This window comes from Amphiura filiformis, chromosome 3, assembly GCF_039555335.1.
Source record: "Amphiura filiformis chromosome 3, Afil_fr2py, whole genome shotgun sequence".
Lineage (NCBI taxonomy): Eukaryota > Metazoa > Echinodermata > Ophiuroidea > Amphilepidida > Amphiuridae > Amphiura > Amphiura filiformis.
The window spans coordinates 76317383-76342765 of NC_092630.1; the positions used below are offsets into that span (position 1 = coordinate 76317383).

Sequence of the window (25383 nt, forward strand, 5' to 3'; positions counted from 1 at the left end):
TTTTGAGTAGTGGATGCCGGCGCAAAGCTATATTCTGAATAGAATAATTTTGCTCCAACACCCCCACCCCACATGATATACCATGATTGCTTAGTAACCGAAATGATATCATGAGCTGTATTCCTTTTATTTGAAACCTTTACACCTCTCACACTGTAATATCCATGCCTTGCACATCATAAACTTTCTTTGTTTACTATGCTAATGTTTCAGTTGTTTACCGCATGTTCAGCACATCAAATCAAAGCCCCCATTGGGCGCCCGTTCCTTTTTAAAGGAATTTTATTTGTGTACTTGTTATGCACACATTATATTATACAATCTATCTGGAATGTGTATCACTATCAATCTTTCCTCGACTGGAATTTGTATATGTAGTAAGATACAAATAAAGTGTTTTAATTGGGTCACAAACAGAAAGTAAACATAGTTAATCAAATTGAACTTTGGACTTGACAAGCGTTTGTATAGAGAAGCGAAATAAGCAGTGAGTATTAATTCATCATGGACATTGTAACCATTCGTAGAATATGAATCTCCACACCTATTTTTGTCAGCCTGTGTAATTATAATACACAACATCAGGCCAAACATGTCGAGATATAGCCTAACTACGATGGAATACTACCAGCTTCTTGTCCACAGGTTAACATGATATCTGTTTATCGGTAATTATATATTTGTTGATATTGGGTAATATATTATATTCATTTCATATCACAAATGAGATATCATTAATACTAAAGTAAGTTAAAATTAATGCGCTCAAAGCATCTCCATATCTTTCTTGCATGTTGTTAATGTTTATTATCATGTTATGTATAGCCGTTGAAATCGTGGCAGGTATTAGTGAAATAATGTTTCTGCGTAAATTCCGGGCGTAAATTCCTTGTTTCAATTTGTGTGATAGTATACTGAAAATGTACATGGCTCAGGTTTTTAGACAGGCAGCATTTTTATTTATCTACTTACACCGTATTCACTCATATTTTGCACACAAAAATACCTCAAATCATTCAAATACATCGTACTTCATGTGTCACCATGTCCCTCCGAGCGATAGTAATCGAGTGCAATAATATTAATATTTTTCAACAATTTACATTATTTTTGCAGATCTGATGCATAACACCAAGTTCTCAAGATGGACATTGTTCAAAAAATATCCATTCTTTTTCTGTCACTAATATGCCTATCGATAACAGGAAGAGGTCTAGCATCTCGAGGGGACTTATCCGCTTATCGGGTAGCTCAATTCCTAAATGAAGATGGTAACTCAAAGTTTGACAAGTTTGTTATTAATGCAAATACCGGCGATATTTACATTGGAGCAACAAATCGTATATATCACGTCAAATCAAATTTTGCTCTAAAAGAATTTGTACAAACGAACGGTCAATGTGGCGATCGATGTATAAACCATAATAAGATTTTATTGATATCATATGAATCGCAGAAACTCATCGTGTGTGGCAGTGAAATTGAAGGACGATGTCAGATGAGGAGTCTCCAGGATATATCTGTATCTTTGGAGAATGGGAACACCGTGGTTCCGTCGAAAATGTTATCTACAGAGGCTATTATTGCCAGAGGACCCACTGGAGGTAACATGTTATACATCGGTGCTACCTACGATCCGACACGATATGGGATTGGGAAGGTTACACCGATTGCAAGAAGAACCATCTGGGCGTATGGGGACGCCCTTCTTGCGTCAGACGCTGAAATATTCTTTACCTCTTCCGTAGCCACTAACCCAAAACCATTTATGATAAATTACATGGACTCATATGATTGGAAGGGATATACTCACTTTGTCACAATACAGCAAACTGACTACAACCCGTTGCCTTATCTAGCTGATTCAAATTATGTGTCAAAAGTGAGTCGGGTATGCCAAGCGAGTAAAAATTTTGACGCTTTTACTGAAGTTGTTTTGGAATGCCAAGGTCAATCTGGCGGTGCTTATAATCTGGTGCAATCTGTCCGTGTAGGGAAACCAGGGCTTCTGCTGGCAGAGTCCATGAATGTCACGGAAAATGAGGATATTCTTTATGGAGTGTTTGCACGCAGTGTCAAAAAAGATGGTTACGAGCCTTCGAATTCGACATCCATATGTATATACAAAATGGCGGATATCGATGCTGCATTTGCAGAAGCTGTGTATGGTTGTCTTAGAAACGGATCAGAATATGAGTTGGAATATGTCAAAAATAGCCACTGTCCCAGATTTCCGGTAGGTAATTATAGATAACTTCGCCCATAATTTTGCCCGCAAAAAATTGGGTACCATATAGCCTAAATAATTATCATAAAACTAGTACCATGATGATATATCAACCTTGTCAACTGTTGCTTTTTGAAAGTGATCTATATTTTCATAACATTAGCCAATAATTATTCAGTTACAACTTCAAAGCAGAAATGAATATCACACAGTATAGATGGATGAAATTATTAAAATCATTTTGAGCAATTTCCGCAAAGAGTCTGAAAGAATTTATTGAGCACATAAACTTGAGGTTTTGGATGACATGTTTTTAATAGATTTAAAACCAGATTTGAAATAAATACAGATATACACTTACAAAGACATGTCAAGTCTTTGTATGTAACTTATATATGTAGCTAATAGTATTACATGTATTATTTTTCAAATATTATTACAGGAAAGAACCTGTTTAGAAAATGCAACCCTTCATTTTCTGAATTTTTCAAATTAATTTTTGCACTAAAATTTTAATTTCCGTCAACTTTTTGATGTCCTTTCTATGACAAAATCTGTTCAAACAGAAATACATTATGCCCAACCGATTACAATAGTTAAACAAAAAGCAAAAGGAGGCTTCATCCTATGGCCAATACGTTTAAAGAACAAAGAAAATATAAGAAACTGTGCTGAAATATGAATCAATAATGAGGCTTTATCATAATGACAATAAATATTGACAAATCTGTTCAAACATATTATCATTCATAACCGATTCCAATAGTTAAACATTAAACAATTTATCTTAATTACCTGTGGAAACGGAAAGAAAATATTAAACACTTTCTTAGACATAAAACAGTTCAAGGCTCTATCAAGAAAATATAACACATTTGATTGGAATTTATAGGGAAAGTAAATTTTATTTCAATACTCCATTTTCATTACAACAACAACAGTAATATCAATTTCTAGTAATCAATCAACACTTAAAATGTTGAACGAGTTCATTGCCGGATTTGTTGTTTTTTTGGGTTACATTTTACACCTTTCGAGTGTGATTCTACTCCAATTGGATAGAACTGAATTGAACGGTCAAGAAATGTGCACATATGAATTAAACATATTAGATATTGTTCTTTCATGATTTCAGAGTATTACACCAGAAATCTCTGCAGGAATGGAATGCGATGCTTTTTGTTTTTCCTTTGCCAAAGCGAAGAAGTCCGTAGTAGCACAAGCGGCATTTGAGCACACACAGGCATCCATGTCATCCATCAATGTAAAAACAGAACTGAATCATACTATAGCATATATTGGCACATCACACGGAGATCTCCTAAAGGTAAGAGAACAGAGCATTATTCCACTCAATAGAAGTTATCCACTTTACTTATGTGTGACTTAACAAAGGCGCTGGTTCCCATAGTGTTCCTCATTCAAACCAATTTAAATGCACGACCTCGGAGTTACCTGCATGACTTTGGCGGGCTATTTTGAAACAATCATGGTTGCACATGCAGGCACTTCTTTTGAACGTCCTAAAACAAGCAGTTTCTGATAGGATATGCAGCTTATAGAACATGCATAACCTCTATTCTATTAGTCCACTGGAGACATGATTTAACTTATAAATAAAGAGACATGATTTAACTTATAAATAAAGAGAAGACAAGAAATATCGAATGAGATACAATTTCTCTTTATGTAATTTCTTCCCCTAAAGTCCCATCAAACAAACAAACAGACAAACAAACACAAACCAACAATTAGAAAAACAAAATATCTCGTTATGGAGTTGAAGCTTTGTGAAGATGTATTTTGTTAAAATAATGTGAACAAAGCAAAATCACACTGAGGAATGATTAACTCAAAAGCTTAATTTATCTTCTGTAACTGAACGCAAGTTAACCATACAGAATGACTGAGATCTGATACATAACAAAACATTTATAACACTTACAGATGCACATGTCTTTTTTCTGTTTGAATCACGAATAATTGAATAATGTGATCATTTTACAGATTCAAGTTGACAACAAAACCAACGGTAGACTATATGAAACTTTGCATCTGAAAAGTCCTGTCCTTCGAGAATTACACTTCGACGAAGAAACAGAACATGTATTTGTTTCTACAGAACGGGAGGTATAGTATTGATATTTTCTCACAACTAAAGTACCAGTCTATATTAATGACTGTTTACAAGTGAAAAGAGTGTATGGTATTCAAAAACTTGAAAGGTTTCATCACCATACCTGCCACCAAATTGTCGTTAGTTAAAGGTAGATTGTTGGTCAAAGCAGCCAAAAATCGATTTTCATTATCTAAATCAATATATTATTGAAAAATAACACTTTGATTTTTTGCAAAAGTTCATTCTACAAAATCATATACTCTGAAAACTTGCTGTTAATGAGTTATGTACGTTTTACTAAAGTGTTGTTGTTTCAGCCCTCTTTACAACATAACGCAAGAGCCACAGGACCTACAAAAGTATATCTGTGATATTTGAATTCTTCTACACACTCATTATGAAATGATCAGTGCAATGTTTGCCAAAACTTACTAACATTCGTAAGATGCTGTGAACTACCAACTCGCAAAAGTTTAAAATAGTTGCTCTCCTTAATAGCAGAAATTCATATTCTAGTCTAAAAAAGCAGTACTCACTTGTTGGGTTTCAAAGTCTTGCAGACTTCTTTTTCAACATTATTGTTATTGTGAAGATCTTTTTTTACTGCAGGGGATGCTGGCTGCTTAGCAAAGCGATTGCCAGTTCGTTTTCCAAAAAGATCGTCAAAGGCATGATTACGATATTGTATTGCCCCCATCTCTGTTCATGTTGTATTGCTTAATTCCTGATCTGTATTGCTTCTTTGATCCATTGTTTATATCTCTCCTTCTTCTTGATTTACACCTTATCCGCCTCCTCTGAGGCAGAGAAAGCTGGGGGCAGAACTTGAGCAACTAAAATTATGTATATATCACAATCAAAGGTTAACAAATCAGCTAACACATGCCATGTTATGGAGAAAGATCATATCACAGACTGGGTAGAGTGAGTACTGCTTTATTGAACTAGAAATATGAAATTGCTGCTACTACATTATGTTTCAACAACAATCTTGATGAAAATGTTCAGTAATACTTGTCGTTAATGTTTGCGAGTTACTCGTAAGGCCAGGTTCACTGACACTTAATTTTCTCCATGGGACTCAAGAATCGACAGAGCCATTCTACCAAGGCAGTCCGATTGTAAGTGTTCATGCTCCCTACTGGTGATTGAAGAAAAACAACGTGCCACATGTTTGACTTTTTTTGTATAAATACAGTTTCAGAAGTTGAAAACATCCAATTGCTCTTTCTTCCACACATCAGAAGAGTGCATTGGCGTCAATGGAGCAGAGGATGGCGATCCACATTGTGGATGGTGTACAGAGCAAACCAGGTAAGAACGACGACAAACTTTATATTTGCGTTACTTGAATTATGTCGTTTTAGCACTTTCGCAATACCATACCATATCATATCATACCATACCATACCATACCATACCATACCATACCATACCATACCATATCATATCATATCATATCATATCATATCATATCATATCATATCATATCATATCATACCATACCATATCATATCATATCATATCATATCATATCATACCATATCATACCATACCATACCATACCATACCATACCATACCATACCATACCATACAATACCATACCATACAAATACCATACTATATTATAGACAATTACACCCACACCCATATCTATTCCCACTCGCACCCATACGCACCCTGCACGTCCACAATGTATTCTCCCGCCACAAAGATACATATGTGCACTCTACACGTACACAGCAAAGATGTTAAGATTTCCATGCGCAGTAGAATCGTATTCGTTATTTAAGGCCCCACAGGGGCCAAAAATTGAAACAATGCATTGATTTTAACTCAAATGGTTCGTAGTGTAAAAATACACCAAATAAGGAATGGTTTGCATTGTCTAGAATTACCTGTAATCGTATAGCAAGAATAGAATAGAGATACACACATATCCAATTGTTCATCGCAAAAGTGGTTTATTGCAACTAATCTTTACTACAATGATATACAGATGCACGAGATATCACGAATGTACTTCTTCGGGTGGTGCGAATCACTGGCTTCCATACAGTCAGCAATGTCGAGAAGTAACCGATGTACAACCATCAAATTCATTACCCTTTACAGCTACAGAACAGCAGGTAAATAACATAAGGTTAAATTTTGATATTACCTCCTAAGGCGATGACTTCGTCGAACATATCGAAAGAATCGGATCAGATCAGATCATATCAGAATGAATTCAAGTACTGTAAGCAAACGCGAAATGACAATGACATTTGATATCAGCTGTGATCATGGAATTGGCCGCTCCTTCTTTTTCGGAAGACCATACCACTGCACAGATTGGTTTACTTTATTTGTTTGTGATTCATTTCTCTGCTAACATACCAGTAGCGTTAATTCCTACCTCACAGTACCATTTTCATTTTTAATAGATAACGTTAACAGTGGATTTAGAAACCGACCAATACGAATCATACGAGTTTTTCTGCAGTTTTGACGATAAATTTGAATCATCCGCAGCAAAGCTTGGTAATCGATTTACATGCCGAACACCACCTATAACATATGTACCACCAATAAAATCAGGAGGTAAGCGTTACAGAATCTTTTTTATACATAACGTGAAAACGTCCTTCTCACCACATTGTCATGATTGTGTTACATAGAGACACATAACTGATACGTTCGTAGCGCTGGTTAAATCTGTAACCAACACCCATAAACATGAAGTATCAGAATCATTGAAGGTGTGCGGCTGATCTGAATCGAGCATTCCATCATCTCTGCAATGGACGCGGAACCCAGGGGTGAGGCAGGGGACCATTTCCCACATTTTTACAGGGAGGCAAATGACGACATTTCAGGTATAGCCACAAAAGCTTTACCGAAAAGGGCAATCGAATAGTTTTGTAGCAGCGCCAAACATAGCAATCGCTTCGTTTAATAACATCGAGTAGTATCAAACGCACCCCTCCCACTTTCAGAAACGTTTTACCGTAACGCACTTGCATCTCTGCCCCTCCAAATCGTCCCAACCAGTTTCAACATTTACTTATTTTTGTACTTTATACAGATAGCATAACAGTACCTCTCTATATTAGATCAAGTCCTGCCTTAGTTGGATGTGTCAAAACGGATTTCTCCTTCTACGACTGTTCCTTGCACACATCGTAAGTAGAGTTACTGAGATCAATTTGATGTAGTTTCTGTGGTAAAAAAAGTATTGAGTTACCTATTCTTACCATTAATATTTTTGTTGGTAGTCTCCCGGATGATCCTGCTGGAAAGTAGTCTATGCAGGTCATACATGGTCATAGGAAAATTCTTTTAATTTATTTGAAAGTCTCTGTACTGGAAAACTGTATCTGGTCTCTGATGGCATGGAGATACATGCCAAGAACGTTAGAGGAATTTGATTATTGATTCTCCAAACCAAATACGATCATAATTCTTGGAAATCTATCTAAGCTTATCTAGTTCAGAATTTGAATGCAGCATTTATGAAGGTTCAAGGTTCAAGTTTGTTGTTTATTTTGCCAGTATCAAAATGATTGGTAATCAACTCATGTACCATCAATTTCTGCCATTTTGCAAATGCAACGTTTGGGTTTCCTGAAATGAAAAGAATATATGTTTTGAAGTACTAAAATAGATTATAGGCGCTAGGCTATATAATCTGCTCATTTCAAGCCAACCAATGGTCACAACAACGAATATATAAGCTTTTTATGTGGACTCATGTTTTTGAGATGCTATGGTATCGCATCGTATCCTAGGTGCATCTTCTGGCCAATTGGTTGATCTGGACAATTGGTTATCGACCTGGGACAAGATGGTATTACCAATCAATGACAAATTGCCGCTCGCCCGCCAGATCAACAGACGGCCTGAAGGTGCGATACCAAAGCCTCTCAAAAACGGGAGTCAATAGTTTTAGTTCAATTTAATATTTAATTATGACAACCTTTAAACATACACTAGGCACAAAAAGAAACTCGTCAGTTATAGTCATCTTTCCTGTTCAACAACCTGATTATTCTGAAATGTACATGTTGTTAATTGGATTTTGCTTTCTCATTTGACACCTTGTTCGTGAAAAGCGAGCAAGAATTGTCCAAGATATGCGCCTCCAACGCCCCAAAATGAAAAGTTACAATTTCAACGATTTTCAATGGGAACGCATCGTTGTATTGCACACAAACACCACGGGCCAATCAATAAAGCACACAATATAACAGGCACAATTGAATCGTTAAAATTACAACTTTTCATTTTGGGGTTTGAGGGTTTGGAGGAGCATATTTTGGTCAATTCTTGTTCGATTTTCACGAACAGGGTTTTCAAATGAGAAAGCAAAGTCCAATTAACAAAATGTATATTTCAGAATAATCCAAAATTATCAGGTTGTTGAACAGCAAAGATGACTATAACTGACGAGTTTCTTTTTGTGCCTGGTGTAGATCTTAATAATATTCGACTTCAAACAATAAATCTTTCTATAATTATTATATCTGTGTATATAGGTGTGTCTCATGTGTGTCTAGTCAATGGGGCTGTGATTGGTGTGTTCTTGATAATCAATGTACACATAAAAGTTCTGGCTGTGGCAAAACTTATTCGGTGGTCAGCAATATAAATGTAAGTATAATATAGAAGATTCAAATTACAAGTTTAAAACATAAAATACATGAAGTGAGTACATGTCGCAACATAAAGATACGGATTATGACTTTTTTCTTATTAAAAATAGTGTTTAAAAATGTGGGTCAAATGAAGACAATAAAGTAAATGCTATAAGCGTATAAAATGAAGGAACATGCTTTTTATACATGTATTACAGAAGCAACAGATTACACAAGCTGCTGGACCAGATGGCTGTCCTCAGCTAGAGGAACAATCTGGTGATGTTTTGCTGCCAAGCGGTGCCGCCATAGAAATTCAAATTCCTGCAAGAAATTTGCCTATGGAACACGAGGTTTGTGCAAATGTTAAGGAAAGCCTGTCGCCTACAAAGTTGGTATCAACAAGGTCACTCTAAAACAAGTTTAACAAATATGAGAGGGAAACAAAATATATTTGAAACAAATCCCTGTTCCGAACAAATGCCTAACCTAAGCTGTAAAATCGAAGAAAATAGATGGAGAATAAGAAAGGAAAAAAAAAAGAAAAAAAAAGAGAAAAAAGGAAAGAAAAAAAAAAGAAAGAAAAAAAGAATCCAACATAATATTTACTGCGTGTATCCGTACACTTAAAACAAAACAAGAAAGAAACAAGAAACTAAACCTAAATTACCAAATGAAATAGTCATCAGATGAAGAAATCTGTTTTGTTTATTTGATACCTCATTATTTTCCCAACTTATACCAATTTGAATGAAAAAGTTGAGCATTTCAAAAGTGACAAAGGTTTCATAGACATTACTCTCAAAACATCATAATTACGGTATGAATGTTTTTAATGTTCTCAAATTTGTATAACTTAAGGGATTGAAGTCGCATCGTTTCGAATGAGGTGTCAAGATACATTATAATATAGGTTTGACGGCTTTAAGATATTGCTTTCGTTCTTAAATGTGTGTACAGTTCTTGTAAGCAGTATATATATTTCTTATTGTTTGAACTTATATTTTAATTACGGTGAATGTTATTGTTTCATTTTGCAGGTCTCTAAATGGGAATGTATATTAATTATTGAAGGAGTTGAAATTCGAACCGCAGCTGTTCAAGACCAATCTGTAATTACCTGTTTAGAACGATCCGTAAGTAACGTCATTCACATCGACCAATCAGCTTGCTTGAATGATGTCATATTGATGTCACGTGTAAAACGGACGCGTATAAGTATTAATTTTATTCACCTATGCTTCCACCGGGTATTGTACCAGATGAATAACATCTTGGCTCTGCACTGTGTATAATACTACTAGTACGCCTTTAAGATATCTGAAAATTGTGTCGTAACCTCAAGAGAAATTAATAAAAATAGTTCATCATGTTCATAGAAATCATTTATTCGAAAATGTAAGAAATTGTAATATGTTCGATATTGTTAAATATAAAGTTTGTCTCCTTTTTTACAGTACTCGTATAAAGCTGTTGAGCAAGAACTAAACGCAACCGTCGCAGTGATATGGAACTATGATAATTACCTCGATGATGTATACGGCTTTACAGGTTGGTTATCAAAATTATATCATTTAACACACACACTCATTCATGTGGACACAGAGAATATAAAGTAAAAGTTCGATTTTTTTGTCATGTCCATGACTCTTTTCTATTTAACAATTTAAATGCAGCTGATAATCGCCTCTTTCGTATGCACCCTTTGCAGTTACTTTCTATAAATGTGAGGTGAACAGACCGGATTGCAGCATATGTCTATCTCCGGCAACAACGCGTCCTGAATTACATTGTGGCTGGTGCTCCAAATACGAAGTGTGCATTATTGAAGGAGACATTGTTTGTTCAAGCAGTTGGATTTCACCGACATCAAGGATAAATTGTCCAGACCCTTTCATCGACGAGGTAGATGATGTTTTTTGACCATAAGATTGAATGATCACGATTTGTACATTTGTCATGTTTGTGGTAAATTAACATTGTGGTAAATTTTAAACGTCATCGCATACTCTACTTAATATAGCCGCAATGAATATGACTGTTTCAGGTGTGGCCCCCATCAGGACCAATAGAAGGAAAGACAGTGATCGCAATAACAGGTACCAATCTAGGCAGAACTTTCAGCGATATTAATGGTGTTACTGTCGGTGGATGGCCTTGTGATTTGGATGGATTAGAGGAATTCTACAAGACGGGAGAAAGGTATACTAAAATATAATCGATAGTATTCAATAATACTTGGTTGGTTTCGTAAGCTTCATTCAATCTAAGCACTCATCTTCAAGACTTCAAGTCTCAAGGTCCAATAAAGCGCAAAAGGTCAATGGTAGTATAATTAAGTTTAGTTGATGAACACTGTTAATCATATCAAGGAGTTTTCCTGGGGTTAATACACTATTAACTATAATATAATTTGCATGATATATTACATAATGATAAATACTGTAATATGTATAAAATATGTACAAAAACGAAGCAAGTTTAACAGCCATAAATTATTATCTGGTACCATTATTTCATTCAGCGTTTCTTGTCAAGTAAGTGAAACATTTAGCCAGTCCAAAGTGCCTGTAATGATGAATGTCAATGGAGCTAATAACAATCTGCAATCCAGTAACGACAATGTTATGTACAACTATCAGGTAAAGTTAGCTTTTCTTACTACAACATCTTGCTCAAATTTAATGGCAACATATCGATTACTTATGGCACAAGTTTCAGTTGTGGACATCTTAATGGCAATATGCCAATTCCCTATGGCACAATTAGCTTCAGTTGTGGACATCTTAATGGCAATATATCCATTACTTATGGCACAAGCTTTAGTTGTGGATATTGTAATGCCAATATGCCGATTACCTATGACAAAAGCCTCAGTTATGGACATCTTAATGGCAATATATCGATAACCTATGACACAAGCCTCAGTTATGGATATATAATAACAATATGATGGCATAAGCCTCAGTTGTGGACGTCTTAATGGCAATATGCCGATTATCTATGGCACAAATCTCAGTTGTTGACATAATAATAGCAATATGATGGCACGAGCCTCAGTTGTGGACGTATACGGGAATGATTTAGAGCTTGAACAATCTTGAATACTTTTCAAATTTAGGTTCCAGAAATCACCGAGTTTGCTCCATTACTTGGGCCACAGGCAGGTGGAACAGAAATCAGAATCCGTGGTACAAAGTTAAACACGGGACGGCTGATAACAGCACAAATTGGAGACGAAAAATGCAAAGTAGATAGGTAAGTAGCAGGCTCAATATAGGGGGTATGTAATTTAACGACACTGATGATAGCGAACCAATTGAGCCCAAGGTCATACAAGCAACAGTAAATAGTCTCCTTGTGGATCACTTATGAGAAAAAGTAAGTTAGCCAACGCTAGCCATTTGTGCAGTCCCCAATTTCCGGGGTCAAAGTTTATACAGGGTCAAATTTTCTCAGGTCACAATGATTCAGAAAATGTATAGTTTGGCATGTCTACGGCACATTGTTCCGGAGTTATGAGCAAAAAGGTCGAAGGTCAACAACTGGGCTCCACATGGGTCAAAACAGACATTTCTTTTGAATTTGATGAAAATGGTCTCAAAATGTTTCAGGATTCAGAAAATGTATAGTTTGTCATGTCTACGGCACATTGTTGGGGTGTGCTGGTAGGGGTGTGCTTGTAAATGCGGTTGTAAATCAGGTTGTACAAACCGTAAAAGAATTAAGGTACCAGTTATTGTCACCCTGTATATCCTAAACAAAGACAGATATGTTACAACCAGCAGCCAATAGCTGCATCTTTTAGCTCGGACTCTACCTATAAGTACAACAATTTAATTTTTAATGTGATCCCCATTTCTGTTAAAATGCAAAACAGCGAACGAGCTATTCTATAAACAGAATCGATCAAATCGGTCAAAATATCAATGAAAAGACGGCCACAGATTGTCCAGTGGAAGCAAGTCATGTCGTGTGTATCCCAACAATGTATCAGTTGTTTGTGACTACTGCCCAACATTTCCCTCTCACCCTCCTGACGCATAACATTATAGGAGAACGTATTATTAGGCCTTACATCTTATCATTCGAATGGTTTCCAAACATGTTCAGTCTGAGTCTCATTATTTGGAGCGAATATTTCTTCCCAAGTGGGATACACATCGGTCGAACTGCAGCCATTTCTTATTGGTTGTAAGAAAGTGATGATCATATTTGTTTTGTAATATTATAAGGTCAAATGTCAACGATACCTGGGCTACATGTCGTACATCAGAATCATTGAGTGGTTATTCTCAACCTCTTACCATGACGTTTGATGGTGTTTCCAAGGAAAGTCAAGCCAGCTTTACGTACCAATTGAATCCAGAAATTATCGCAGTTACGCCAATGACAAGTATACAAGCGTAAGAAACATACCTTTTTTTTTATTTGAACTCAAAATAGTTATTATAAAACCATATATGAAGATGCTAAAACTGATGATCATAACTTTGTGTTGTCGCTTGAAACCATAAAAACTCGATAGTTAGCATAATTATGTGTTTACTATCGAGCGCTTTTAACACATGCAAACATGAAGAGCCCCATCCACAAAAGTGTAAAGGGTTTTGAGCAAATCATCGATACACATAGTTATATACGAACAAGTAAACCTGCAAATGTGTGTCTCAACCCCATTAGCTCAGTTGGTAAAGCGCCGGACTTTGGTATATACAATTTCATGTTTTCAAAAGCGCTCGATAGTAAGCACATATGCTAACTATCAAGTTTTTATGGTATGTGGATAAAAGCTACTAAGATAATGAAACAAAATGGTAATCCAATACGAAGTAAACATATTTTGTAGATAACCAATAGTTTAACTTTTATTTTGAAGTATAACTTTAAAAATGTCCCTATAATATGCGTTTGATGAATTCTTAAATTCTTTCTCTTATTCGTTTATTCAGTGGTGGACGGAAATTGCAAGTCAGAGGTGATCGTTTAGACACAGTTCAGAGACCCATCATTTTTGTTGTGTTAGATACGGGCGATTTATCCACTGCTGTAAGTTGTACAACGTACTCTTATTATCAGTCTATTGCCGTAGTATGAAATTGTATCATACATATTATCATTATCAGAAACTTAGAGTTTGACAATGGCTGTCAATTCCAAATTGAAAAGTACATTATTCCAAGCCTAACTTCAAGCCCAATCATTCAGTCTATTATAAAGTCTGCACAAAAAGTAACGCAGCTGTTATAAATACGTCTATAGCTTCAGAACTAATAATGCTTTCCGCAATATTTCAACATAGGGAGAAGGATGATTGTTTTACGCGTATTTTGATACCCAATTTGTCCAATGTCGTCCAACATTAACAACGCAGCAGTGCTTTTAAAGAAAAATATCCGAATTTAAAAGTAGCAGTTTCCAGCCATCAAATGGTTATTACGCAAGCATTGTGGCAAGTAAACGCCGCAATTATCTTCGCGCTGATTTCAAATCAATACAAATAGCTGCAACTTTTAAATAATGATATTTTTCTTTATAAACTCTACTGTATCGTAAATATTTACGAAATTGGACGAATGGGCGTATCAAAATGCGCGTAAATAAATCATCCTTCTTTCTAAGTTGAATTATTGTGAAAACAGCTATTAGTTCTGAAACTATAGGCATATTTATAACAGCTGCATTACTTTTTGTGCAATCTTTACATACATTTCCAACAGTGCAGTATGTATATAGATCATCTAAAATTCAACTAATTTCTCATTTCGTTTTAAAAATTTAGTTTTGTTCTATCTACAACTCGACCTTTATGGAATGCCCTACTCCAACTGTCAATACAGTCAACAAAAATACAACAGAAAAGCAGAAGCGACATACCAGTGAACAGCTTGAACAGATAGCAGAAGATGTAATAGGCAGTCTCGATGACCTCTTAAAAGTCATAGAGAAAAAAACGAAAAATTATTTTATACAACAAGATCAGGACGCTAGTGGCAATAGGGCGTTTTCAGACGATGATATGAGATTGCCTATTGGATTCATAATGGATGGTGTCCAAGATCTATTGAGATGGTCTGACTACTCGCAAGTCTACATGAAGTATCATGACAATCCTGAATATGACACATTTACTAATGGCAAAAAGACACTGTCTGGAACAGTGCTGCAAATTTATGTAAGTACATAATACTTATATCATATGTGTAGTTCAACGTTTGGTAACGAGTCTCGCTTTGTTCGGCTATAGATTTCCACAGACAATGAACATGTAAAATACACGGTGATCTATTTTCAACAGGATACGGCTCGTATGTCTAGCCATATAGAGGTTATCCGTGTTCTATAAGCTGTATATCCTATCAGCGACTGCTATACCTTGTTTAGGATTTTCAAACGAAGTACCTGCATGTGCAACAACGACTGTTTCAAAATAGCCCGCCAAAGTCATGCAAGTAACTCCGAGGTCGAGCATTGAATTGGTTTGAATGAGGAACACTACGGGAACTAGCGCTGTTTGTTAGAAGTCACACATGAGTAAAGTGGATAACCTCGATAAGATAAGTAATATTATTGCTCCAATAGATTATGAAGATTATCATTGAATAGGCTTGACATCATTAATTGGCTAATTCATAATTTTTACCTGCTACATTCTTAGGGTAAAAACCTGAAGTTGGCAAGTTCAGAAGAAGATGTTGAAGTCCTGATTGGATCTGGTGCGTGTGAGGTGACAGCACTAGTTGACAATTCTTTGACATGTACAGCACCAGATAAACAACCTCCTGGTTATGACGAGAATGGTTCGCCTAGTACTGACATCTTACCACGAGTGAAGGTATGTAGTAAAAGATATGTGATTTGTGAGGGCAGTAGCAATGGTGCTTTAGAGTTTTGCTTTTGCTTTTATTTTTACTTTCATTGGCAATTTTATTCTGCACATTATATTTGATTCAGCAGAGCAAGGTTACTTTAATCCTCAATAGTGGCAATAATGTATATAAATACTTTCCTTTTCTTTTCACGTAACAGTAGACACGATAACAATAAACCAATTCAAAACGTTACCATGTTTATCAATTTGCCGAAGACGACCACTCGGTACCGACTCAGTTTAAACCAAATTTGAAATGCTTAGTTGATTTACTGAAATGTATTATTTATAAATTTAATCCTAATTTTCTCGAATGCTGGTAGGTACGACATGGCAATTATGTGAAAGATCTTGGACAGCTAAAATACCATGATACATCCGTCCCAACATGGGTCAAAGTTTTCCTGGGCATCTTTTTCCCGGGAGCCATCTTGATTGTTATAGTAGTGTTGATATTCGTAATGTGGTGGTATCGTAAAACACGTACTCAATATGAAATAGTCCAGAATCGTGAAGAGGAACTACTGGATCAGATACGGAGTCTTAAAAATGGTTCGTTTTTTATGCATTTTTAAACGAGTTAGATTTACTTTTATTAGCCCACGAATTACTTACCAAGCACAGAAGTAATTTGCGTACCACTGGCGGGTCGATTTATGAATAAAATGATTTGTCTATTAAAGTTTGTCCGACTGAAAAGTTACGAAGACTTATTTAGACATAAAGGACACCTGAATTTGTTGCAATGAGGAAAACTAAACAAGTAAACTCATAAATGCATCAATAGAAGCCCGGGAATAGAAGTAGTTTGGAATTACTTGCCTTTAGGTCTTTCGAGTGTATCAAAATGTAAAAATGCGTTGGCGTATTTAGTTGATTTTTATCAGCGTCTCTAAGTTTTTCTCAAAATTACCTTGCAGCTCTGTCTTTACAAGACCACAGAGGACGACCATTATCACATGTTACATTATCTAACAACGTCCGTATTGATCAGAAAGATGTCAGCGTTAGCTTCGATCAGCTAAAATATCAACATGAGCTTGGGAAAGGTAACATAAACAGTCTCTTCTACATTTGTACTAGAAAATCTATAAATTGGAACATTGGATGACGTGTTTTTATATAATTATGAGCTACAGTCAATTAGGCCGACTGATTATTATGTAGACAAATAACATTTCACAAACATAAATATTAATGAAGCAGTTTGATTTACACAAACAATCTTGTATGACCTGCGTTACATTATAGCCATTGGTTAATTCCTATTTTCTGTTGAACAAGAACAACAATGTTTTATTCATTCACACAGGTGCTTTTGGAAAGGTTTTCCAAGCATTACTGAATCTTCCTGATCAGCACTTCAATCGGACGGTAGCCGTAAAAACGGTTCGAGGTAACAAATCAATTCATGCTAAATAGAACAATTCCCATATCTTTAAATCTGTTTACCAAGCTGATTAATACAACTTGCTAATTGTCATATATACGGTATTTTCATGTGCACTGATAAGAGAATGCTGGGTATAAATAATATTATAAAATATATTCGAGTGTCACATGTCCTATAAGTTACTTTAACAGCATTCACCGATTTCCCACGTCGAGACACAATTAGCATTGAAATCATAACAGCCGACATAACCGATTGTAGAGACCACAGTAATTCAGTCAATTTTTGCACTAATCTGATCTGTTCTCCCCACAGACGATGCTGATCCTGGAACAACATTGAAATTCTTAGAAGAAGGATTGCTTATGAAGAAGTTTATTCATCCAAATATCATGGCATTAATTGGATTGGCCTTTGACCTGAAGAACAATCCCGTTATTGTTTTACCGTTAATGATTCACGGAGATCTGAAATCATATTTACGCAAGGAAACAACGGTAGTGTGCATTACATATCTCACCTTTATTACTAAGCATCTACGAATGGAATCATTTATTCCACACATGTTTAATATAGCTTCTACTGTACATGTTAGTTTATTAGTCATGTTAGTGTGATAGTTGTATTACAAATGTTGCAAACAATCGAACAAAGTAACAGTCAATATTTTATAAGAAGAATGTTTTAATATTTGTCAAAATGTGAGATTTAATATTTTTGCCATCATACTAACATGTGGTGATAGCATTTTTCTTGAATCTCTTATGACAGATAGTGAACGGGCGACAACTAGTGAATTTCGCCTTAGATGTCGCCTATGGGATGGTGTACCTTGCTGATAGGAAATTCGTTCATCGAGATTTGGCTGCCAGAAATTGCATGTAAGATGTTTGTGTTTGTAAGAAATGATTATCATCACCAGACGCACAAAAAATAGACGCACACCCCCTATAGAGGACTTTTTGTCCAGTCATGTTTGTTCGAAATCCACACTTTTAATGTGCCCAAAGGCGATAAAATCCAGCAGAAAAGAGATCAAAATACAAAATCCTCAATTTTAGAGGCTTATTTTGACAATTCAGTGATTTTTCATTTATTTAATTGCATTTCCAATATTTTTCCAGCACCATTAGCAACTGGAATTCCAGTCGATTTCAGAAAGCACACTCGGAAATCCATACATTTCTTTTATTGAAAAGTTACACCTCTATAGGGGGTGTGCACTTATTTTCTGGAATAGCCCATTTCGAGGATTCGATTCTTCCCCGAGATCATTCTTCCTCAAAAAAGCCTGTAACGGCCTTACAGGTTCTCACTTTGTCTTGTCTTTGGAAAGAAGATATTGGGTTTCGAAAAAACAACAACATCGTAACTTGAATAAAGCATGTTACACAAATCACATTAAACATGGTAACACAGAAAAGTCGGGACATTAAATACAAACAAAAATGTAATTTTATGTGGTTAGTACAATAACCTTGTGTAAAGTGTGCTGAGGCTTGTGGATCAACGTCTAGTTTGTGCCTGTGCGTAGCGCACTATAAATCACTGCGCTTTCTTTCTTCTTCTTTCTTTTACAAAACCTGTATTTGCTTACTTTCCAGGGTATCAGAGAATCTAGTAGTTAAGGTTGCTGATTTCGGCCTCTCTAGGGATGTCCATGAGACTGATATATACCGGATGAAAGAGACACGTAAATTACCAGTGAAATGGATGGCAATAGAAAACCTGGATAGGAAGATATTCACCTCAAAGTCAGATGTTGTAAGTACAGAACCAAAAGTTTTTATCAATGTCTTTACATGCCTCGCTTATTTCAAATGTTGACTACGTGCTAACAGTCTAAACGCAGGACAACCGTTCTTTTGTTCTGCTTAGTCGCGCTAAAAGTCGATCGATACATGTTAAAATCAGCACAATTCCGAGATACACCTTTTTGCTATGAAATTTATTTTCTCGGTCAAATATAAAGCAAAATTTTTTTTTTCTTCAGTAATGTCAAATAAAAACATAGTGCTTGGATGAACATTTTTTTTTTAAATCCTGGTGTTAAAATTAAGCATCAAATTGTGTCTTTTAGTGTGATATTTTTGATTTTTATAGGCCTTTAGTTCGCCCGTGAGCTTTTTGCAGAATTCATTTTTAGCGTCTCAAACTAATATAGTTTGCTAAAGAAAGATATTTCCCACCTCTGTAAAGCACATCGTGTGGGTCTATATATTATAGTTTTGTCAGAATTTCCGTTTTGATTCCATAATTTTTGAATACCAGCTGAAAAAATTTCAAATCCACGCGTGAAATACTAGCATTGTGGATCGATGTCTCTGGGTGCCCGGCCTGGATACAGTTTTGCCAGAACTTCAATATAGCAAAGAAATTACCTAGTGTTTCGGTATAGTGCCTTTTGTTTGTGTTTGTTTGAAATTGCTTAAACCCACCGAAAGTCATAATGAAGCAGCCAAAACAATACAAGGTTAAACACGGAAGTTTATAACAACCTATTATAATGACCTAAAGGAAAAATCATTTATGGTAACAATGAGCCTTGCATTGTAAGTCATGGTTCAAATGTGTTGAGTACCCACCCCACCCCCATAGGCCTACATAATATTATATACCGGTACCTTATAATATTTATATAGCACGGCTATAGCTATACATTTAGAAAGTAGGTCATATAGCGCTAAATTATGACAAATAGGCCTACACAAACCCGAACGCAAGTCTGAAGGGTGTAATGAAAATGCCAACCCGCGATGGGGGGGGGGGTCATTCAAAATTCACCTGGAGATTGGAGGGACAGAAAATTAAAATCCCCTCTAATAACACGCGAATTTTTCTAGGTTTGGACAGTGGATTTTCCCATGGACCTCATCCTAGGTAAATAAATAAACAAACAAACAAACAAACAGACAAAATGGTTTTCATAATCATGGAATCCATAGCCCCTATAAATTGAAATTGCAGGCTATCACGGGAGCAAATTTCCAAAATCCACCTCATTTACCAGAATTGGGGATTTGGGCTACCAAATCGCTGGTCAAGTTTCAAGTTTTCAAGTTTTTATTTGGAATTCACTTTTACATCAGCGGCACTCATCTATCTGATGGTGCATCCAAGACATTAAATATACAAACAAAGCTTAATACTTATCAACAATTATATAACAAAGTAAAAATATACTCAAGCAAAGGGTATACATATAAATAATCTAAAGTGAGGAAGAGGGCTAAAGAAAGAGAACGGATGAAAGAAAGAAAGAAAGAAAGAAAGAAAGAAAGAAAGAAAGAAGAAGAAGAAAAAAACGAAAGAAAGAAATAACTTAATCAATTGTTACAAAAAAAAAGACACGTACAGTGTCATACAGATATACTTATACTATATAATACATGTTTGTATGAGCTTCATAAATCAATACATTAATATGGGTTATAATTATGAGATCATAAGTCTTTCAATATATTACTCCTTTCTTTCCACGCATCAGTGAGAAACATTTTACTACATTTATCAAGTATAGACCCTAGATCATAGCTATCTTCGAAGATGTTATCTAAGAGGAGATGGTGTCTAATATTTGCATCCCCAACCGAGAACATATGCCAAATTACTTCCCACCCTTTAGAACATAGATCTCTTTCAAGTCTTTTGAAGTGGTCGTTCCTTATGTAGTCCAAACTTGTACAATTGAATAGAAAGTGATCAACTGATTCCTCCTGGTTTAAATTGCATAACTTACAAAGACCCGTGTTTATATCTGACCATGACTTTTTCCTTCCTTCCAAATCTAAAGAATTAGAGCGGGCTTTGAATTTTAAGTTTGGACCATAAAAATTCAGTTTATCAAGTAGGTATGGTTCTAGTGATGGTCGCTCTTTGTACCTAACATAGTCGTCAAGAGAAGATTTATTCAAGGCTTTGATTCTCCAATTGTCATAATCAAGCTCTTTATTTACATTCTTAAAGGTGTTTGACCAATCTGCATTGTTTGATTGGTCGGTGAACCCATAATTGTAAAACATACTCATATTACATTTCTCTAGAGAACTTTCCATATCACAAAGCCAGCCCCATTTCAATTTGTCTTTGACTTGGAAGATTGCTTTTAACAATAGTTTTGGTAACCTGTTTTCATCCATATCCTGAAGCCTCTTAAAGTACTTGGCACGAATATTATTTTGGATAGAGGCAATAGTTTGCCATCCAAGATCACCATATAGGGCCTCTTTAGCAACGTTTCTTGGTGCTTTGAGAATAGCATGATGCAGTCATGGTCCATGGCAAAGGCGATTCGACCTTTGTGGCATTAAACCCAGTTAACAGGAAATTAATCCAGTAAATCGATTCAGTAAAGCAAATAAGCTCATGCATTCGATCACTAACGGCAACAAGCTTCGGTCGATTACCCCAGCTGCAGCGTGTGTAAACTCTAATTTGCATAGAGGCTGTACGTGAAATTATTGATTGGCTCCAAACAAAGGATTTGAACCGGTGCACGTAATCATGGCGCAGTGCAGTCCATTCAATCAAATGTTGTCATCAACCTATTTGATCGCAGTGCATTGTTATGTGTGTGAGACGAACTGTCGCGGTTGATTGCAATCAAACAAACAATGTCTTATGTATTACTTTGTTCCGTGATGAAAATCGTGATGTTTTATTCAATCACTCTTGAAAAATGTATTTCCTTTGTAGGCCTATTACTTTGTTTTGTGATGAAAATCGTGATGTTTTATTTCATCACGCTCTAAACAATAATTATAGTTACATGCATTTCAAGAAAAAAAAAAATCTTATTAAAACGGTAGGCCCTATGTTGTTTAGAAAAATGTAGAAAGTGATGATGATGATGATGTCGATGATGATGATGATGATGATGATGATGATGATGATGATGATGATGATGATGTCTCCAAAAGTATCCCGGTTTGTTTTTCTTGCCCTAAATCGTGCGTATCTATTAATAAGGCACTTCAATAATCAATAATCAGTCACGTGACGGCCTCCACTAACTAGCTACTAACTTGGGTTTATGGGCGCTGATATTTCATGTTCACTGTCACTTATTTATCAGAAAAGTGCGACCATTTGTCAATCACCTACAGTACCCAATTTCGGCATACTATATCAGAAACTCATCATGATGATTGCCAGAGAATAGTTAAAATGTAGCTTGTACCGTTTTTTTGTGGCATCCTTCAGAAGTGAGCGGTCCGATACCAATATTTTCGGTCAAATCTCCATTCAATTAACACGGGGAGTTGGCTAGCTATGCCTTGCCCTCACTCATATTTTACAAAAGTGCGACTATTTCTGAACATCTAACCTAGCTGTAATTTTAGGTCATGTTAGAGAAATATATTTGCTAGAAGTTTGGAGAATACCTAACATATTGACTGGTTATTTTTTTCACAGTGATGTTAACTAGCCAAGTGCCCATTCTTCCAACGTAGATCATTTGTAGGGGTCACGCGTCAATGGTGAGAGCACTGTGTATTGTGTATAGGAAAACGGACAGTAACTGCAGTATGGCTCGAGCCATGTGGTATTGAATATTTTCGAGCTTGTCTATCACTGTGATACCTTTACAAAACCATATTGCACATGCGTAATTGATTGATGACAGTCCAATTGATTTCCATAGGAGATCACCATAATAGACCCTATTAAAGTCATCTTGGTCATCAATTATTGATTTGATAATCCTGGTTTTCAATGGAAAAGGGACCTGGGTTGACAACAATTGAAATATCGATTATTTGTGCTGGTTGCTCTCGAGGTAAAGTACTAAGTTTGACATTTTCGGAGCATGGAGGGAAAAGGTAAAATAAAACGGAAATTCTGACAAAACTATAATATATAGACCCACACGATGTGCTTTACAGAGGTGGGAAATATCTTTCTTTAGCAAACTATATTAGTTTGAGACGCTAAAAATGAATTCTGCAAAAAGCTCACGGGCGAACTAAAGGCCTATAAAAATCAAAATATCACACTAAAAGACACAATTTGATGCTTAATTTTAACACCAGGATTTAAAAAAAAATGTTCATCCAAGCACTATGTTTTTATTTGACATTACTGAAGAAAAAAAAAAATTTTGCTTTATATTTGACCGAGAAAATAAATTTCATAGCAAAAGGTGTATCTCGGAATTGTGCTGATTTTAACATGTATCGATCGACTTTTAGCGCGACTAAGCAGAACAAAAGAACGGTTGTCCTGCGTTTAGACTGCTAACGTTAAAATCGGGGATTTGGTGTTTAAGTAAGGCAAACTACAGATGCCTATTTGAATTCTGAACATTGGTAGATTATCTTCAAACGTGTTCTCTTAATATCTGGTATAGTGGTCAGGTATAGTGACCGAAGGAGCAATAAGCATGATAAGTTCCGTTATCACCCGAATTGGAGCAGTTTGATTTTTTTTTTGTTTCTCACACATAGAATTTGTCTTTTGATAAGGCAAACCACACATATCATCTTATAGTCTATACAAACTAATGACAATGTTATTATTGTCTTTTACAGTGGTCGTATGGCGTTCTATTCTGGGAGATATTCACACGTGGTGATCTCCCGTACTCAAAAATAGAAAACAAGGACTTATACTACTACCTAGTGGATGGTCATCGATTAGAATGTCCGGAATACTGCCCAAAGCAAATGTACGTGGTGTAAATCATTAAAGAAACAAAAATAAAATAAAAATTACTCCTGTGACTGAAAACTCAATTAGGTTAATGAGGATGAAATCAAAACTCGACCGCCGGTCAATACCGGTGGTTGAACCACATTCCATTGTTTAGAACAATAGAAACCGGCTCCAACCAGACGGAACAGCCCGGAACCGGCTGTCGAACACCGGTTGAGTTGTCCTGCGAAGATCAATGTTCAGCAAAGTCCACTGATGACTTGAATTTATATATCCTTTGCGTATAAAATCCTTACACAGATGACATTTTCCAAAAACGGTGCTGCTTGCACATAGATAACACATTAGAAACCCTAACCACTTTCTTACTCAGAACTGCCAAGAGAAACTGACCCTTCTCTCTTATATACCAACGTGGGAAGTTCCCAGCTGGGATTTTCCCTACAATACAATGGTCACATCGAGACATATGGGAATTTCCAAGATCCAAAAATATATTGAATTTGTTTTTCTGATCATAACGGGATTCCCCTAAAATGTCTTTATACATAAACTCTTGCATGATTTACGGGGATTCCCATCGCTCATCTCTCTCATGAAATAGCTTTAAATTGTAAACAAAGTTAAATGATCAATTTAAATCACTCATGGCTCATCACACAGTCCTTAGGAATGTGTCATATTAGGCCTATTAGTTTGTTAGGCTATGAAAACAAACTCATGTTTAATTCAAGTACTAATTCTTTTGTTCATGTCTCTGTTAGATATGAGGTGATGTTTGATTGTTGGAAGGATGAAGCGGATGATCGTCCATCATTTCCAGACATCGTCAGCAGTTTGACATGCATCCTGGATTCCAATGACCCAGCTGATGTTGAGAATGTAGATGCTGACGTTCCTGACATACCCGAGGAAGATGAAGCAATTCTTCATCATAATCCCACGTATCTCGAACCCATGGATATGATGCCTGCTATGCCACCACCAGCGCCACCAACCTACGTCAATGACGACCCAGACGAAGACGTCAAAGATGAGACGACGTGTTGAAGCAACATCACTAACGACGGGCAGTATTAAACATTGTGGAAGAAGTGAAGACGAGATTGTCCAAGCGTCTTGGAGTTTTCTGATCCAGGCGGCAGAGGCGTGCCTGTATCAAACTTATTATAAGCTGTTATTCCTATAAAACATAATCGTTCGATCGAAATGTATCATGTGCACGGCTGTTAATGGTTACAGTTGTATTACTCAATGAGTAATACTCATACATTTAAAAAATGCCTGCTAATTTGAAATAATAATAATAATAATAATAAAAATTTACAAATATAAACATTTGACTGCAAATAATAGGCTACTTATGCAACATAATTTAGATAAAGTATTTATAGCCTACTGGTTCATAAAGGTTTTTTATTAAGCTCTTTATACAATCTATTTATTGATAATGACTGGACAGGCTGATAAGATGTCCATTCAAGTCAAACCGGACGTGGAGT

At 35.9% G+C, this 25383-nt stretch overlaps 2 protein-coding genes across 2 annotated transcripts; both read left to right on the forward strand.

The window, feature by feature from the left end:
* Positions 1-1144: 1144 nt before the first annotated feature.
* LOC140147509 (plexin-A3-like) lies at positions 1145-6383 on the forward strand (the record flags this gene model as incomplete). The annotated part of the gene is made up of 5 exons (XM_072169290.1): positions 1145-2236; positions 3363-3554; positions 4235-4357; positions 5545-5660; positions 6347-6383. Coding segments are annotated over exons 1-5 (1560 nt in total), but the record flags the coding sequence as incomplete, so codon positions are not given.
* Positions 6384-13204: 6821 nt separating this feature from the next.
* On the forward strand, positions 13205-25129 carry LOC140147775 (uncharacterized). Its single transcript, XM_072169526.1, has 12 exons — positions 13205-13369; positions 13916-14012; positions 14746-15138; positions 15622-15798; positions 16158-16386; positions 16755-16883; positions 17147-17230; positions 17543-17724; positions 17999-18108; positions 18832-18991; positions 23758-23894; positions 24646-25129. The coding sequence occupies exons 1-12, from the start codon at positions 13272-13274 to the stop codon at positions 24929-24931; spliced, it is 2082 nt and encodes a 693-aa protein (XP_072025627.1). The 5' UTR covers positions 13205-13271; the 3' UTR covers positions 24932-25129.
* The last annotated feature ends 254 nt before the right edge of the window (positions 25130-25383 follow it).

Bases quoted from the DNA above. Each gene is read 5' to 3' on its own strand.
- LOC140147775 (XM_072169526.1), top strand. From the start codon at position 13,272: ATGACGTTTGATGGTGTTTCCAAGGAAAGTCAAGCCAGCTTTACGTAC. The intron at 16,884-17,146 runs GTAACATAAACA...TCATTCACACAG, and splicing joins TCAACATGAGCTTGGGAAAG to GTGCTTTTGGAAAGGTTTTC. The intron at 17,725-17,998 runs GTAGTGTGCATT...CTCTTATGACAG, and splicing joins ATTTACGCAAGGAAACAACG to ATAGTGAACGGGCGACAACT.